The sequence below is a fragment of the Staurois parvus genome, unplaced genomic scaffold (assembly GCF_062004578.1).
Source record: "Staurois parvus isolate SC_StPar_1 unplaced genomic scaffold, SC_StPar_1.0 ptg001287l, whole genome shotgun sequence".
In the NCBI taxonomy this organism is placed as follows: Eukaryota; Metazoa; Chordata; class Amphibia; order Anura; family Ranidae; genus Staurois; species Staurois parvus.
In genome coordinates, this window is record NW_028319083.1 from 437,503 (window position 1) to 457,241 (window position 19,739).

The window sequence follows — 19,739 nt, forward strand, 5'->3', positions numbered from 1 at the left end:
TTGCCTTAGGCCTCTCTGTTACACACAATACCAACCCTCACAAGCGGTGCCTAATCCTTCTTTATCACACAGTACCTAATACCTTTATTGCACACGGTGCCTCATACTGATTTGCTACACACAGTGCATCATGCTTCTCTATTGCATGCAGTGCATCATACTTCTGTATTACATGATTTTCCTCACACCCCTCTATTACATGCCATTCTCCCCTTCACAGGCACTGTGACACGTAAAGGAACCCTGCTGCTATTCCCCCTGCAGCTCCATGCAAAGCAAACACTTAATACTTACCTATCTCACTGCCAATGGCATCAAACTCTGTAGTGCTATTTGCATACCATTTGAAAACACACATTTGCTGAGAGCGCTCACCCTGCGCACTCCCAGCACATATGTCGGTGTCTCACGGAAAGGTCCCGATCTCCCCTTACGATTGGGACCTTTTCCGATCATGTGACAGCAAATCACAGCAGTCACATGACCCTAAAACCCCGCCCTGCCTCCCGGCATCTGAAACCTCTTAAAGGGCGAAGACGTTTAACTAAGTCTTAAACTGTATGCCTGTCACCAGTAGTGTCACCCCCACCTGAGTTCTTTCCTGCTAGACTACAGAAAACCTCCACCTCTCGTCATCTCTTTAACTTTGGGGGTGTTCTGTAGCTCAGCCGCTAAAAAACTCTCTTGCAACATTGCAAATTACCGGTTCAAGGAAAAGGGGGGGATGCAATGGCTATCACTAATGTTTACTTGTCTGTCTGTCCCTCCCATCTGTCTCAGGCATGTGACGTTCACCTCCAGCAGTCTCCGAGCCCCCTCTTCCCTACCATCATCCTCTCCACCTGTCTAAGAAGCCGAGTCCGAGTCTTCGAATTCTCTCGTCTTAGCGTTCCGTGTTCTTTGTTTTCCGGTTCTGGGAATCTCTTCCTCCACCTTCTCTTCCACTACCGACTGAGACTTCCAGAATACCTCTGGGTTTGTGACATCATAAGGCAGCTGCAGGAGAAGTAAGTGGTGGGGCAGGTGGGTGGGGAAGCCATGTCTACCGGCTATTGAAAGTGAACTTTATCTGGTAGCACCTTGTGGTTTAAAGAGAGTTATTCTTTAACCCCTTCATGCCTAAGGGTATAACAAATCCAAATGCCTAAGCACAATTTTGCAACGTTGACCTGTGTTAATAAAACCGTACATATCATCACAACTACTTTGTACATCCGGGTGAATTCTACCGCATTTTTTCAGGACAAATTGGGCTTTCAGTTGGTGGTAAATGGTAATGGATATCTCCTGATTTTTTTATTATTATCAAAGGAAAACTGGCCAAAAAATAGTAAAAAAAAATTTTTTTTTTTCATTTAGCTGTGAGGTTATGGTAGTAACAACAAACAACACAAAATAAATTCTGCAGCTCTTGACGATCCCAGCGATACCCTATATGTGTATGTTATTTGTTGTTTGTACCCATAGTACAGCCCAGAAACAATAGTGAACATTTTATTTTTGTTTTCTTTTACCTAAAACACACTGACACTAAAAAAAATTTTTCAATCCTGACCTTTGACCCTGACCTTGACCCAAACACTTACCCTGGCACTGAACTAGATCAAACCTTTGATCTAGTCATTTTTTCTTTTATTTTTTAAATATTTTTTTATACTTTTTGTAAAGAAAAAAAATTTTTTTTTTTCACTTTATGCCAGGAGTTAGAGCGATACAATGTATCTCTCTCCTCCATTCATAGAGTCAAAAAACAAGGGCATTTTTTCTTTTATTTATTAATATTTATTTATCCTTTTTTTTTTTTTTTTTCTTTACAAATATTTTTTTTCCGTTTATGCCAGGAGTTAGAGAAATACAATGTATCTCTCTCATTCATTCATAAAGAGAAAAAAAAACAAGGGGGCCGGGCTGTACAGTGACTGATCACTGTGATAGCCAATCAGAGGCTATCACAGTGATCATGTGACCCGGAATCAGGAGTCCCGTGTCCCGATCGTTAGAACGGGACCCAGTGCTCTATGAAATCCCAGTCTTTGTGCTGGGAGCGCGCCATGCGGTGCACTCCCAGCAGAAAGACAGGTACGCAAATATGCAGCCCCACGGAAAAAATCCCAGTTCTGTGAGGCCGCATATTTGTGTGACGTCGGCGTCAAGGGGTTAAACTATTCCTAGTAGATCACCTTCGGATCCTATGCTTAGGCTGTACATAGGGTTTTGGCTTTTGCCCAAATCTACATTAGGCCCAGCCCCTTCCCAACACTAAGCCCTACCCTTATGCCCCTTACACACGATAAGAAAATCGTACAAAACATTTAGCGGAACCCCTGATCGAACGATTTTCTCTTTGTTGATGAGCAGGATGTTTTAACCGATAACGATATTGTGAACAAAAAAATCCGGTTGAACAACAGTGAAAAATGTTGTCGTTTGCACATATGAACGACCGATTTTCTATGCGGTGGTATGACGGTCATACGAAAAAAATCTATCAAGCGCGATCACGCATGATCGGAAACAGAAGGTGACCCGGATGTTTATGTCTGAGGAATCTTCGTAAACACGAACGAAAAATCCAAATGTTAAAAGTAGATCGGCCCAATGAGATGATGAAACTAGAATTCTGCAGATTATATTTTATGTATCACTATTTCTGTATATAGGTCATGTAATAATCTATATTATACTCATTGCTGGGAATTGTGTATATCGCTTGTTCTGGCCGGAAGGGCGTGGCTACAAGGTCACACGCACACCGCATCACTTCCACTTGTACGGAAGACATCAACACTACATATTGCCCGACGAACGATTTTTTTAGATTGGTTAACCCCCCTGGCGGTATTCCCGAGTGTAGCTCGGGGTAAAGTTTCAATACCAAAAGCAGTAACCCCGAGCTACACTCGGGCTTACCATGCGGCGCTGCATAGGGAGTCCCTGCAGAGCTTACCTTGTCCTGCGCTCCCGCGATGTCCCCCCTGCAGCGTCCCCGGCCATCTCCTCCGGCCAATGCCGACATCCGGCTTCTGTGTTCCGGTCCCTGTGACGTCGGGACGTACGGGCGCCGGCGGCGGGAAATTTGAAAATTTTAAAAAATGTCATTTTTTTCCAAACAAATTTTACATAGTAAAACATTGCTGTTTCAACCCATTTCACATACATTTTGTCCCGAGTGCTTTGTCCGGCGCCCTGCCTGCATTTTTACTGTTCTTTCTGCCTGGAAACTGAGAAAAGTCCATGGTGTCCAAAAAGTGTCCCTTTAGGTCAAAAGCGGTTTTAGACCGGCTAGAGAACAGCGATAGGAAATCAGAACCACTTGCAGAATTGAGTGATAATGATTGGTGGGGGAAATTCATCATCAGACACTGAAAACGATTCTGCGACTTTGCTCAGCAATGTGCGAACTTGGCGCTATATTTCACATTTCAGTGTTTTTGGTTTGATTATATTATTCAATTAAATGTATTAATATTATTATTTTTTTATGATTATTTATTAATTTATAATTTAGGATTTTATGTTTCAAATTTTATCCTTCCCGGGATGTTTACTAGACTCTTGTTCGGACAGATTTCAGTGAGTTATTCCTAAAAATTACAGCCTACAATAAAAAAACGACATATTTCCATGCAAAATAATGGTACCGCTTTCAGCACCAAAAATCTGAAATAATCATACCGCCAGGGAGGTTAATGTGGGCCACGATTTCGACCAACGAACGAACGCCTCTTGGTCGTCGGATGACCGATCGGTCATGTATTCCCACCTTTAGCATTCATCTAGCAAATACCTGGCGTGGAACTTGACAGCAGACTTTCATGGGCGGGGCTTAAAGCTGAACTCCAGAAGTTTTTCTTTGGATACTTTTATTGGTCCAGCTTGGCACAATGTACGTATACATGTCAGATACCTGAGGGGCTGATGGGGAACCTGGAAAACGCTGTACTAGTCGAAGCTTCTACAATCTTCAAGGTCCTGTACTGAGCAGCTTCCCCCTTGCACACTGACCAAAAGGGTCGCTTGCACGGCCGCCATTCATACGTCGTACAATGCTTTGTATGTTTTTCAGTGAATACAAAGCGTTCTTTGGTTGGACAAGGTGGAGAGAGGGTACAGTGGCGTCACATTCTCCACCTCATCCAAGCTGGACCAGAGTACGTGTGTAACCTGGAGTACTGCTTTAAAGTGGTTGTAAACCCTAATGCAGGCCATAGATGGGTTGAAAACCAGACGTTTTTTATTAATAAATGAAAAATCGGTCGTTCGATCGGCCGACATTACCACCAACGGTAAAAATAATCGGACGATCTTCGTCCCGTCTACGGCCGGCATTTAATTACTTCTGTCCCTTGCAGAGAGCTCTGCTATTATATTTGACATGAAAAAGTATTGCGGTTGCAACAATGTATCGATTTTGGATACAGATGTTTTTATTCGGATACAAATAGATACATTGTTGCAATCGCGAGACTTTTCATATAAAATATAATGGCGGACTGGAATTCTTCTTCTCCTTCTTCCTTCTTCTTCCTCTCCTTCTTCTTCTTCTTCCTCTTCTTCTTCTTCTGCTGCTTCTTCCTCTTCTTCTTCCTCTCCTTCTTCTTCTTCCTCTCCTTCTTCTTCTTCTTCTTCTTCTGCTGCTTCTTCCTCTTCTTCTTCCTCTCCTACTTCTTCTTCCTCTTTTTCTTCTTCCTCTTTTTCTTCCTCTTCTTCCTCTTCTTCTTCTTCTTCCTCTTCCTCCTCTTCTTCCTCTTCTTCTTCTTCCTCCTTCTTCTTCTTCCTCTTCTTCCTCTCTTTCTTCTTCTCATGCGCAGATTTTTTATCAGTAAAACGATTGGCCGATTTGCCCATCATTGCCGTCAAAATCGTCCGCAAGTTTTCCAACTTGACCGATAAAAAAAAAATGTGCCAAAGCCCTGAAAAACGTCCGACCAATTAACCCACTAACGGTGCGAAAATCAGCCAGTTTTTTTTTTTTCTGGTGAAAAATCGCCCGATTTTTGACCCGTCTAAGGCCTGCATAAGGCTACTTTCACGCTGATCCGTAGTAAAGACACATATGCATTTTTACCACGTTTGCGGTGCATTTTTCACAGGACATGTGACTCAAAAATCACATCAAAAATGAAATGCGGATGCATTTTTGATTTTTTTTTTATGCGTTTTCCACCTTTTGAATGCATTTAAATGGGGAGGTGCGTTTTTGGTGCATTATTTACTAAACACAGGCTTTTACTAAACGCAACATATCAGTGTGAAGAGTTCCATAGGATGACATGGTCACATATTTTTCTTCCACTTTTTTTTTAATGCAAAAGCTGAAGAAAAATGGATCTGTGTGAAAGCAGTCTTACATAAATCCAGTGAAGTGACTGGCCTCAGGTGATACACAGAGATGATACAAATCCTCCTGCATAAGTTGTACCTGTTTTTCTACAGCCGTCTCTCCCCTACATCCATTCAAAGTGCAACATGCACACAGGATCACACAGGGATTGGGGAGCTGAAGTTACATCAGTGAGGAGGGTTCTGAGAGCTGATTCTGAGGAAAGTGGCAGGGTCTGCATCCCTTTAGACGTGATTTCCTATTGGGAGTATCTCAGCAAAACTGACATTTTTTTGGTGCAGGAGATGCCTAAAATCTGACATGGATCCTAGTGTAAACTTCTGGGAAAATCATTGAGCCAATCACACAATCAGGAAATGATGTTGCTGAGGGTGTTCTGTACACAGAATGTGTACAGACCTCCAGGTAGCTGTATTGCATTGCATTTTACAGATTACAAATGATAGAGTTGCAGGTTGAAAAGGAAAGGCAATGTTTAAAAACATTCAATTTCAATATGACTTCTCGCAATGTATATGCTATTTTTTTTTATTTGCTGTTTTTTTTTACTCTTTTAAGGTTTGACATGCTCCTTATCTATTTACTTGGTGCAACCTCACCTTTTATTTTATTTTTTGTTACCAAAAATAGGGTAATCTATTGCAGTTTGTGTGTCCTAAAAGTACACTATATTGCCAAAAGTATTGGTCCCGCCCTCCAAATCATTTGATTCAGTTGTTCCAATCCTCAACACGGTCCCGTGATAGGTGGCCACCTGGGCAATAAGTCCATTCGTGACATTTCCTGGCTACTAAATATTCCACAGTCAGCTGTTCGTGGGATTATAACAAAGTGGAAGCAACTGGAAACAACAGCAACTCAGCCACCAAGTGGTAGGCCACGTCACATGACAGGGCGGGGTCAGCGCATGCTGAAGCGCACAGTGCGGAGAAGTCGCCAACTGTCTGCAGAGTCAATAGCTAAAGACCTCCAAACTTGGTGTGGCCTTCAGATGAGCACAACAACAATGCGTAGAGAGCTTCATGGAATGGGTTTCCATGGCCGAGCAGCTGCATCCAAGCCTTCCATCACCAAGTGCAATGAAAAGCGTCGGATGTCGTGGTGTAAAGCACGCCACCACTGGACTCTAGAGCAGTGGAGACGTGTTCTCTGGAGTGACCAACCACGCTTCTCTGTCTGGCAATCCGATGGATGTGTCTGGGTTTGGTGGTTGCCAGGAGAACGGTACTTGCCTGACTGCATTGTGCCAAGTGTAAAGTTTGGTGGAGGTGAGATTATTGTGTGGGGTTGTTTTTCAGGCGTTGGGCTTGGCCCCCTAGTTCCAGTGAAGTGAACCCTTAAGGCATCAGCATACCAAGACATTTCGGACAATTTCATGCTCCCAACTTTGTGGGAAGAGTTTGGGGATGGCCCCTTCCTGTTCCAACATGACTGCACACCAGTGCACAAAGCAAGGTCCATAAAGACATGGAGGAGCCAGTTTGGGGTGGAGGAACTTGACTGGCCTGCACAGAGTCCTGACCTCAACCCCATAGAACACCTTTGAGATGAATTAGAGCGGAGACTGTGAGCCAGGCCTCCTCCCCCGACATCAGTACCTGACCTCACAAATGTGCTTCTGGAAGAATGGTCCAACCTTCCCATAGACACCCTCCTAAACCTTGTGGACGGCCTTCCCAGAAGAGTTGAAGCTGTTATAGCTGCAAAGGGCGGGGCCAACTCAATACTGAACCCTACGGACTAAGACTGGGGGGCCATTAAAGGTCATGTGTGTGTAAAGGCCGGCCAACCAATACTTTTGGCAATATAGTGTATGTTTAGTGTGTTTGTTTTTTTTTTTTTTTTTTTTTACTGAAATTTTGCGCTTGATAAACTGTTGCACTAATATTGTGTGACATAAAAATCTGGAACCACCACCATTTTTGCTTTAGGGTCTCTGCTTTCAGAAAAAATATATTTTTTAGGGGGGGTTTAAGTGATCTTTAGGCCAAAATGATTTTTTTTTGTAAGCATGTGCCAGAAGGGCTCTGGAAGCGAAAGGGTTAAACAAATAAGCTGCCTTGAGCTACATCACCAATTTTGTCTCCAAATATCACCCAAACTGTCCTCTCCGCTCCTCCCAAGACCTCCTGCTCTCTAGTCTCCTACTCTCCTCCTATACTTGTCTCCAGGACTTCTCCAGAGCCTCTCCCATCCTCTGGAACTCCTTAACTCAATCTGTCTAACTATCTCCTATTTGTTCCACCTTTAGGCAATCCCTGAAAACTCATCTCTTCAGGGAAGCCTATCCCACCTCCATCTTATAGCTGAACTTTTACTTCTTCCACCAGCTCATGCCTCACAGTTATTACTTTCTGTACCACTTGCCCCACCCTGTAAGATTGTAAGCTCTTATTAGCAGGGCCACCTTGTATTTTATTATATTGTAACTGCATTCCCTTTACATTGTAAAACGCTGTGCAAACTGTTGGCGCTATATAAATCCTGTATTATAATAATATATAAATCCTGTATAATAATAATAATATATATATAAATCCTGTATAATAATAATATATAAATCCTGTATAATAATAATAATATATAAATCCTGTATAATAATAATAATAATATATAAATCCTGTATAATAATAATAATAATATAAATCCTGTATAATAATAATAATATATAAATCCTGTATATTAATAATATATAAATCCTGTATAATAATAATAATATATAAATCCTGTATTATAATAATAATAATATAAATCCTGTATAATAATAATATATAAATCCTGTATTATAATAATATATAAATCCTGTATTATAATAATAATATATAAATCCTGTATAATAATAATATATAAATCCTGTATAATAATAATAATATATAAATCCTGTATTATAATAATAATAATAATATATAAATCCTGTATAATAATAATAATATATATATAAATCCTGTATAATAATAATAATATATAAATCCTGTATAATAATAATATATAAATCCTGTATTATAATAATAATATATAAATCCTGTATTATAATAATAATATATAAATCCTGTATAATAATAATATATAAATCCTGTATTATAATAATAAGCTGTAAAGACCTTTAACCTCTTGCCATCCGCCTGCTGTTTATAAACGGCAGGGCGGTGGCAGTCCAGGGGCGGGTTGCCGTTCCTAAACGGCACCCACCTTTTCTAGCTGTGAGCGCTCCCTGGGAGCGCGCACCACCGCGATCCGGTGCCCGCTGTGTCCCCCGGACACAGTGAAACACCGATCGTCGGATGGGACCTCTGTACGAGGTTCCGATCATGTGATCACTGATTGGCCAATCAGTGATCACATGCAAAGTAGTAAGCAAGATGTAACTTTTGACATCATTGCTTACTACGTGTGAAATCTGTGAATGATCACAGAGGTCACATGGTACAAGGCTATTCACAACAGCCTTGTACCATGTGACAAGCTGTGACCAATCACAGCTCACTCAGTACTTCTCAATGACTGCAAGAAAGCAGCCAGAGAGAAAGAGAAATGATTGGTTTAACATCCTATATGGGTGTAAAAGCAATCAGTGTAAAAAAAAAAAAAATCTTCATCACCCCCCACAAGTAGTACAGTGTCACCATGGTGACACTGTACTGCTAGGGTGACAGTATGTAAAAAAATAAAAAATAATAATATAAAAAAATAAAATAAAAATGTAAAAAAATTTTTTTAAAAATTATAATTTTTGGTTATAAACTAATTTGGATTTTTTTTTACTAAAAAAATAACGGAATAAATTTTGGCCAAGATGTATGATGAAATATTATTTATTTGCAAAATTTTATAAAAAAAAACAAAACACTTTTTTTCAAAATTTTTTGACTTTTTCATTTACATAGTAAAAAAAATAAAAATCCCAGTGGTGAATAAATACCACCAAAATAAAGCTTTATCTGTCTCAAAAAAATGGTAAAAAATTCATATGGGTACAGTATTGCATGACCGCGCAATTGTCATTCAAAGTGTGATAGCGCTGAAAACTGAAAATTGCCAGGAAGGGGGTGAAAGTGTCCAGACAGGTAGTGGTTAAAGTCTCTCCTATTGACCATTATGGGTATTGTCATTTGTTTTGTCATTTACTGGAGTTCTGCAGTTTTGATACCTGACATATGAGGTATCTATTTACTTAATACAGTCTTGGATTGTATGGCGTTTGCGTGATTGGATTGTATTTTTTACTAAAAATATTGATTTGATAGACATTTTCACAAATATTGTTCACCATAAGTTGCAGCTGCCCAGGGTCGGTGCAAGGATTTTTGTCTACATGGGCGAAGGTGCTTCTCGCACCCCCCCCATCACTCCATCCAGCACCCCGCCCCATCCCTCCATCCAGCACCCCCGCCCCATCCCTCCATCCAGCACCCCCGCCCCATCCCTCCATCCAGCACCCCCCCATCCCTCTATCCAGCACCCCTGCCTCATCCTTCCATCCAGCACCCCCCCTCATCCCTCCATCCAGCACCCCGCCCCATCCCTCCATCCAGCACCCCCGCCCCATCCCTCCATCCAGCACCCCCCATCCCTCCATCCAGCACCCCTGCCCCATCCTTCCATCCAGCACCCCCCCTCATCCCTCCATCCAGCACCCCCGCCCCATCCCTAACACCATCCTACCATCACACCTGCCAGTGTGACAGCAGGGGGGCAGTATCACTGTGATCACACACATAGGGAATGACCAATCCTCCCAGATCTCACCTATCCTGCTGCAGCTCCTCCAGATGGTGTCAGTGTATGTAGAAGATCTGGTGCCAGGAGGGGTAGCTGTGTCCTGGGCAGACAAGAGAAGATCCCTGGCTGTAGCAAAGAGCGGGGTTGGGACCCCGATCTCCTCCTCCTCTTCTGCCTTCTCCTCCCATGGGGCCCTCCACCAGAACCCCCTGGCCTGACTCACCCCACACAGCCAGATGCATGCCACAATTCCTGACCAGAGCCTGCTTAACAGTGGGCCCCAACCACTACCAGCACACACCTGCTATCTGCCCTTCTGTGCATCCTAGCAGATCCGCTCTGACAGCAGGATATGCAGACCGTCCTGCCTGCCTACTGCGCTCCCCGTGATCTGACAGCAGCCTAGTAAGCTGCAGCAGGCAAACTAAAACTTCCACGCTGCACCCTCTCTACTACCGGAAGCAGCGTGGAAGTTTTAGTTTGCCAGCTGCAGTGTATGGAAGACTGGTATTATAAAAATCCAAATCCCCAGCAAGTGGCTGGGGATTTGAATTTTGTATCCCCTCCCCAAGCCTGGTGCCCTAAAGCAGCTGCCTAAGCTGCCTTACGCTTGCACCGGCCCTGCAGCTGCCACCATTCTATTCTGTAGGTCTTCTGCTTTCAAAACTATACGTGATCTGGGGAGTTTTCAATCCCAAAAATGCACATTTTGCCATGAAAAATGAAAGAGAAAAGGGATAAGAGCGTTCGGTTTGCTGCAATCCACTTTTCGAACACTCAGCATTTCCCTGTGTGACATGTCCGGGCGGATGGCCAAGGAGACTGCAGGGCGTGACAGCAGCTGGAAGGGTGTCGGAGCTGGCACTTGGCAGCTAAACATTTGGATTGGATTGGAATTGTGGTTTGGAGATATTGATTGGTGAAGGTGTTTATTCACGCCACATCCATTTACAAAAGAAATAGGGCATTTGCTATGAGCTCATCTTGACCATGGGGGGGGGCCTCCTGGTGGGGGGGGGGGAGGTGTCCTCCTGGGCGGTATTCGGGAGGGACCTCCTGGGAGGTATTCGGTGGGGAGGGGAGGTGTCCTCCTGGGAAGTATTGGGGGGGGCCTCCTGGGAGGTATTCGGGGAGGGACCTCCTGGGAGGTATTTGGGGGGGGTGGGGAGGTATTGGGTGGGGCCTCCTAAGAGTTATTACGGGGGGGGGGCCTCCTGGGAGGTATTCAGGGAGGGACCTCCTGGGAGGTATTCAGGGGGGGGGAGGTGTCGTCCTGGGAGGTATTCAGGGGGCCTCCTGAGAGGTATTCCGGGGTGGGGGGCCTCCTGGGAGGTATTCGGGAGGCCTCCTGGGAGGTATTCAGGGGGAGGGGGCCTCTTGGGAGGTATTCGGGGAGGGACCTCCTGGGAGGTATTCGGGGGGGGGGTGGGGAGGTATTGGGTGGGGCCTCCTAAGAGGTATTCCGGGGGGGGGGCCTCCTGGGAGGTATTCAGGGAGGGACCTCCTGGGAGGTATTCGGGGGGGGGGGGAGGTGTCGTCCTGGGAGGTATTGAGGGGGCCTCCTGAGAGGTATTCCGGGGTGGGGGGCCTCCTGGGAGGTATTCGGGAGGCCTCCTGGGAGGTATTCAGGGGGAGGGGGCCCCTTGGGAGGTATTCGGGGGGGGAGGTATTCCGGGGAGGCGCCTCCTGGAAGGTATTCGGGGGGGCCTCCTGGGAGGTATTCGAGCTATGAGACCCATGCAGTGCAAACAGGTTGGTGTGTCTTAGGCTTGCTTCCTACAGGTGTGAACAAGCAAGGTTGCGTTTCTACACATCACATGTAGGGCAGCCTTTTTATTTCAATGGCCTACCCTATGCCCGAGAAGCGCGGAAAAGACTTTTCTTCAAAAAGCGCACTGCGCCAAACCGCATGACACTACATCACCTTGCAGTTTGACATACAGACTTGCAGATGGGTGGGGATGCCACTAACAATTAATGCCGTGCATCTGCTAAAGGGCAGCACGTTTCTTTGCGTGTCGGGAAAGCGTGCAATTCTGTGTGAGTTCCCTACTTGCATAGATGTGAGCCTAGCCTTAGGGTTTGTATTGTATTGTATTGGTATGTCACTCCAGTAGTGTTTGTTGCGTTAAGGTAAGCCATCCATTATGACGGACCAAAAATTGCTCCTGTACCAGATGTGATTAGTGCAGCACACCACGGGGCCACAGTAGGGATTACTGCACATTGCATTCTCTGCATTAAGGTACCCCCCCCCCCCCAATACTTACCCGAGCCCCATCTCAATCCAGTAATGTACACGAGAGCAGCGGCTCTCCTAGCTTTCTGTCTCCTCACTGGACAGAGAGGCAGCAGCGAAAGCCATTAGCTCCTGCCGCTGTCAATGACAGCCAATAAGGAGGGAATGGGGATGCGGCCGAACCGCGCTCTGTGTGTCAATCAGTGGCGGCTCGGGAGCGAGCATGCACGCGTGCCCCCATAGCAAGCGGCTTGCTATTGGAGCACTCAGCACAGGGGAGGAGACGGGAGCAAATGGAAAAACAAAAAGAGGGTGCACCGGCCTAGTGCATTATCATTTAAAAATATTTATTGAGAGAAAAAGGTAAGTATGATACTCACAATGGACATATAAAACACAGGCATATCACAATGAACAAGGTGTTCAATCCAAATAGCATCTGAGTCCATACGATGGAACCATGGATGACCAAATGGCTGACGCGTTTCGAGGACTCAGCCTCTTCCTCAAAGCCCTAGGCGCAGACGGGAGCGCCAGCAGGGGACCTGAGAAGAGGAGGATCAGGACCGCTCTGTGCAAAACCATTGCAGAGCAGGTAAGTATAACATCGTTTGTTATTAAAAAAAAAATCACTTTATAAATGACCATTGTGACTTATTTGCATATTTTTTTTAAAAAAGGCTTTTATTTGGCACAATGTTGTTTTAACCTTTTCACCGCCAGAGCCATTTTTGCATTTTTTGCAACCACTTGCCTATCAATAGACGGCTACAGCGTGGTTGGCTTGTTGCGGGAGAGCGTCTTTAGACATCCTCCCAGAATCACGCCCCCCAGCGTGCCCCCTGAGGCATACTTTGTGGTCATGGTAAAGGGCCAATCAAAGCAGCCCTTTACCATGTGATCAGCTGTGTGCAATCACAGCTGGTCACATTGTAAACAGACTTGCTGGTTATCAGCAGTCCTTTCCTCATGTGCTGTCAGAGTGAGGAGAGGAAAGCCAGTAACCAGCAATTTACACAGGGGACATTTTACACTGAAATCAGGGCATTGATTATCAGTGCAGCCCCATTAGTGCCTCCTCATTGGTGCAGCCTGCCAGTGCCCATCAGTGCAGCCTATCAGTGACGGAGCAAAATTTTATTTTTTGCAAACTTATTTGCTAAATTTTATAACAAAAACTAAGAGAAAACGTTTTTGTTTTTTTTCCCCAAAATGTTTGGTATTTTTCATTTCTTAATCAAAAAAAAAACAAACCGTGGTGGTTAAACACCACGGAAAATCTTGCACGACTGCACTTCCATGTTCTGTGTACTGTGGGAAAGCGGTTATAGTGAATGCAGGGTCCGGGGAGACCAGATATAGTGAATGCAGGGTCCGGGGAGACCAGATATAGTGAATGCAGGGACCTGGGAGACCAGATATAGTGAATGCAGGGTCCGGGGAGACTGGATATAGTGAATGCAGGGTCCGGGGAGACCAGATATAGTGAATGCAGGGTCCGAGGACACCAGATATAGTGAATGTGGGGTCCGGGGAGACCAGATATAGTGAATGCAGGGTCCGGGGAGACCAGATATAGTGAATGCGGGGTCCGGGGAGACCATATATAGTAAATACGGGGTCTGGGGAGACCAGATACAGGGTCTAGGGAGACCAGATATAGTGAATGCTGGGTCCGAGGAGAGCGGAAATAGTGGATGCGGGGTCCGGGAGACCAGGTATAGTGAATGTGGGGTCCGGGGAGACCAGATATAGTGAATGCAGGGTCCGGGGAGACCAGATATAGTGAATGCGGGGTCCGGGGAGACCATATATAGTAAATACGGGGTCTGGGGAGACCAGATACAGGGTCTAGGGAGACCAGATATAGTGAATGCTGGGTCCGAGGAGAGCGGAAATAGTGGATGCGGGGTCCGGGAGACCAGGTATAGTGAATGCGGGGTCCGGGGTGACCAGATATAGTGATTGCGGGGTCCGGGGATACCAGATATAGTGAATGCGGGGTCTGGGGCATCCAGATATAGTGAATGCGGGGTCCGGGGCATCCAGATATAGTGAATGCGGGGTCCGGGGAGACCAGATATAGTGAATGCGGGGTCCGGGGAGACCACATACAGGGTCCGGGGAGACCATATATAGTAAATACGGGGTCTGGGGAGACCAGATACAGGGTCTGGGGAGACCAGATATAGTGAATGTTGGGTCCGGGGAGAGCGGAAATAGTGGATGCGGGGTCCGGGAGACCAGGTATAGTGAATGCGGGGTCCGGGGAGACCAGATATAGTGATTGCGGGGTCCGGGGATACCAGATATAGTGAATACAGGGTCCGGGGAGACCAGATATAGTGAATGCGGGGTCCGGGGCATCCAGATATAGTGAATGCGGGGTCCGGGGAGACCAGATATAGTGAATGCGGGGTCTGGGGAGACCAGATATAGTGAATGCAGGGTCCGGGGAGACCGGATATAGTGAATGCAGGGTCCGGGGAGACCAGATATAGTGAATGCGGGGTCCGGGGAGACCAGATATAGTGAATGCGGGGTCTGGGGAGACCAGATATAGTGAATTCAGGGTCCGGGGAGACCAGATATAATGAATGCAGGGTCCTGGGAGACCAGATATAGTGAATGCAGGGTGCGGGGAGACCAGGTATAGTGGATGCAGGGTCCGGGGAGACCGGATGTAGTGAATGCAGGGTCCGGGGAGACCGGATATAGTGAATGCGGGGTCCGGGGAGACCAGGTATAGTGGATGCAGGGTCCTGGGGTTAGTAACACTTTAATTTAGTAAAGATAAACTGCTAAATATCTTTTCTGAACAGCAGTTAGAGCAGTCTTGTGACTTCTATCAGTGTCCAACAGAGCACTGGTTAAAGCTTGAAGGAAAAGTCTTCATTCTCCTCTGACTGTCCTGTGATGCTGCATAACTGCTGACCCTCTGTCTGGACAGTGCTGATTGGCCCTGTGCTGATCACATGCAGTCTCCCAAGAAAAAAAAAGTACTCTCTAGCTATACACACCTAACTGGGCATGTGCAGCTTTCCCCCAAGGCTCTGATCTATCAGCAGATAAATTGGGGACAGTAGAAGAAGGGGAGATTCAGGGAAGTCAGGATCAAACATCCTTTTTACACAATGCAGAGGATTAACCCCTTAGGTTCCACAGTGAGTATAACAAGCATGCTTTCCTGCATCTACAGACTGATTGTACTGTTGTGGGTTTAGTAACACTTAAAAAAAAAAAAAAAAACGAATGCAGCCAACACATCTAAAATAAATATAAAATAAACACCTCTATAGTCTGGTAAATTGCAAATATATAACATTTTTGATCATGGGTTTAGATATGATTTAAATGTTCTTTTTGCATCTTCCAGACTGCGGCCTTCTCTTGTCCGGCAGCGCTGCCTCACCCAACACACAGAGTCCTCTTCCCACGGCGTCACGGAGAAGCTGCTGGATTCCTCGCTGTCATCTTTGTCGGATGGGAGGCAGGAAAGGGACCTGTATGAGGAGATGGTGGCCAATCCACACAACTGTCCACTCCGAGCGGTAGGAGCATCTTGAAGGGAGGACATAGGGCCACTGGATGGACGAGGAATAGTTGTGGGTGTTGATTGGTGTTTATAAGGCCACAAAATATACATTGCAGGTTTGTTAACCCCTTCCCGCCCAGCATCCCTTTGTTAGAGTCTGTATGCCCAGTGTGCGGGAAGGATCTGTGATCATGTGACCTCTGTGATTGGCTGTCAGAGTGGTCACATATTCAGAAAACAGTCCCACCAACTACTCAGAAACCAGTCCCACCAACTACTCAGAGAAATCTTTGACCGCTCAGTCTTTGTGGTGGGAGCACACCAAGAGCTTGCGCTCAGTGCAAAAACAATGGCCGCCCATTGACACTTTTGTGTGACATGGGAATTAAAGCCCACCCCAAGCACATGTGCATAAAGCTTCAAAAGTTGCTATCAGTCCTGCAGCTCTACCTGGTGAGCGGTATCCTGGTCGGTTCTTTATTGGGAAACTAAAGTGGAGTTCCACCTAGAAAAAAAAAATAAAAGTCAGCAGCTACAAAAACTGTAGCTGCTGACTCTTAAAATACAGCCATTTACCTGTCCCTCGGTCCAGCGGTGTACTCACCACCGTTGGGATCACCGGCCATCTTCTCTCCCCGGTGCTGGCATCTTCAGTGTGGGCACCCGGCTTTGACAGCTTACAGCTTCACAGCCGGGTGCCCACTGCGCATGTGCGAGCAGCACTTCGCTTTGTGAATGGCCCCGTAGTCTTCTGGGACATGTCACGTTTCCCACAAGACTACGGGGAGGGAGGGGGGGGGGGACAATTTCCACTTCCGATTGCCTAGGCCAGGGGTAGGCAACCTATGGCTCTCTAGCTGTTGTGGAACTACATTTCCCATGAGGCATTGCAAAGATTACAAAACTGACAGTTACAGCTATGACTTGCAGAGGGATGATGGAACTTGTAGTCCTGCGGCTCTCAGGTTGCCTGGCCTAGGCGAACGCAGTGGGAGCGGGTACCTGTCAAATTTGGGTACCCCCTACTCCACCCCCCCCCCAGCTCCCAAAGGTGCCGATCCTTAATGGGCTTAATGGGGAGCGGGGGACAAAGGCTTACAGCGGAACTTCCCCTTTTGGGTGGAGCTCACCTTTACTATCAACCATCCGCCTCATTGTCCTGAGAACCAGAAAGAGACGGGATAGTTACATAGTTAGTCTGGCTGAAAAAAGACAAAAGTCCATCCAGTTCAACCATAGAAAAAAAAAAAGTTATAATCCTATACCTACAGTTAATCCAGAGGAAGGCAAAAAAAAAACCCAGCAAAGCATGATCCAATTTGCTCCTGCAGGGAAAAAATTCCTTCCTGATCCCCCGAGAGGCAGTCAGATATTCCCTGGATCAACTTTACCTATAAATGTTATATCCCGTTATATTCTGTGTATCCAAGAAAGAATCCAGGACTTTTTTTAAAGCAACCCACTGAGCTGGCCAGAACCAACTCTTGAGGGATGGGTTATTGGAATGTTTTTTTGGAGGCGGGGGTGTGCACTGGTACGTGCTCGCTCCCGAGCCCTGCTCTATGCTTCCATAAGACCATAGAGCCGCGACTCGCCCCCACCCCCTCTGCTCTCTCTCCCCATTGGCTTGCTGGCTGTGATTGACGACAGCAGTGGGAGCCAATAGCTCCTGCTGCTGTCTCAGCCAATGTGGGGACTGAGGCCAGAGACAGCCAAGGCTCCCGTGCATATCGCTGGACTAAGATCGGGCTCAGGTGAGTACTGGGTGGAGTGTATCTGGGGGGGGAGCAGCACACAGAAGTTTTTTTTACTCTCATGCATAGACTGCATGAAGGTAAGAAACCTTCAGCCTTTACAGCCACTTTAGGCTATGTTCACACTAGCTTTGTCAGCAGGTGTTAGACAGGCATTTGGATAGCGTTTTTAACGCTCCTCAAATGCCTATGAAAATTCTATGCATGGCAGCACACAGTGCTGTTCACACTGAAGCGTTAGCATCACGTTGCGGCAAAATTGACGCCTCATGTGGAGTCAGGAGGAATTTGTCTCAGTAAGACACTTTTTTGTTGAATTATTTATTCTAATATCCCTTTTTGGATCTTGTTTTCAGTACTCCCCCCTGCCTCCACCCTGGTGTCTCCCACCGCTCTCTCACTTCTCATCTCTAGCCTGTAAGTCACAGTATGTGCGAAGGAAGGAGTCGAACCGCAGTCTTGACTGGTGTCATTACTGTCTGCCATCAGAGGACATCTCTCCCCCTCATGTGAGTACCAGTCATTTTAAAGGATAACTCCACTTTCGTGGGAAAAAAGTAAAATAAAAACAAAATTTACAATGTAGTGTATACTATTGCTACACAAGTCATATTGCAATTGAATGTGATTAGATATGACCCATCCTTTTCAATCTGCAGCGCTGTAAAATTCAATGCAATATGGCAACCTGGAGATGTTCCTTACACCAGTGCTGTGAGTTGCACCTCCAGAAATATCATTTTCTGCTTTTGTGATTTTGCTCACTGATTTTTCCCAGAAGACTAAGATATACACTATATTGCCAAAAATATTGGATCAGCCCTCCAAATCCTTGAACTCAGGTGTTCCAGTCCCCTCCATGGACACAGGTGTATACAATCAAGCCCCTAGGCATGCAGACTGCTTCTACAAACATTGGTGAAAGAATGGGTCGCTCTCAGGAGCTCAGTGACTCCAAGCGTGGTCCCGTGATAGGTGGTCACCTGGGCAATAAGTCCATCCGTGACATTTCCTGGCTACTAAATATTCCACGCTCAACTGTTAGTGGGATTATAACAAAGTGGAAGCAACTGGGAACAACAGCAACTCAGCCACCAAGTGGTAGGCCACGTCGCATAACAGAGCGGGGTCAGCGCATGCTGAAGCGCACAGTGCGCAGAAGTCGCCAACTGTCTGCAGAGTCAATAGCTAAAGACCTCCAAACTTAATGTGGCCTTCAGATGAGCCCAACAACAGTGCGTAGAGAGCTTCATGGAATGGGTTTCCATGGCCGAGCAGCTGCATCCAAGCCTTACATCACCAAGCGCAATACAAAGCGTCGGATGCTGTGGTGTAAAGCACGCTGCCACTGGACACTAGAGCAGTGGAGACGTGTTCTCTGGTGTGACCAATCACGCTTCTCTGGCTGGCAATGTGATGGTCGTATCTGGGTTTGACGGTTGCCAGGAGAATGGTACTTGCCTGACTGCATTGTGCCAAGTGTAAAGTTTGGTGGAGGGGGGTTTATGGTGTAGGGGTGTTTTTCAGGGATTGGTCTTGCATATTTGCATAACTCCTCCCAAGAGCCATCCCACTACTTGCAACAAGACTGATGGCTGTTGAGAGGGAGTACTGAGGCAGGGTGCTGTGATGTGTTCAGGAAGCCGGCCGCTCCCGCCAGACATGATAGAGAATACATAGACAGCATGTATTGGGAGTCTAATTATAAGCAGATTAAGCCCTGGTTCACGCTGATGCGGTGCGGAATTTGCAGCGTTTTCAGTGCAAATTCCTCACCGCATCAGAATCGCAAGTTAACAACACCCTGAAAGCGGTCCACATAACGCGGTGCGATGTGAAGAATTGGATCGCATATGTGTGAATACCCATGCGATCCGATTCTAGTGTGGACCATAAAAGGGTCCTGCATGTTTAGTATGGGTGCGGTGTGAGTAGAGCCATACAAAATGTATGGCTCCGATTGCACCGCACACAAATCGCATGTGATTTGCACAGGAATGTGCAAATCACATGCGATATATGGAGCAGCACATATGTGAACCCAGGCTAAAGGTTTTTCTGTTTTTTGTTTTGTTTTTCAAGCTAGAGTGGTTTGGGGTTTTAGCCTCTGACCATTTTTTTTATTCATTTTCTCTAGGGAAGGGAGGG

The 19,739-nt window shown here is 45.9% G+C and overlaps 1 protein-coding gene across 1 annotated transcript in view; it reads left to right on the top strand.

Annotated features, from left to right (window-relative positions):
* The window catches only part of CTC1 (CST telomere replication complex component 1), an 87,529-nt gene that overhangs the window by 28,491 nt on the left and 39,299 nt on the right, over positions 1-19,739 (top strand). The window contains exons 8-10 of the mRNA XM_089660900.1: positions 781-1,007; positions 15,679-15,853; positions 17,948-18,100. Of these exons, the coding sequence (XP_089517026.1) occupies positions 781-1,007; positions 15,679-15,853; positions 17,948-18,100 (555 nt within the window). The remainder of the gene's footprint in view (positions 1-780; positions 1,008-15,678; positions 15,854-17,947; positions 18,101-19,739) is intronic.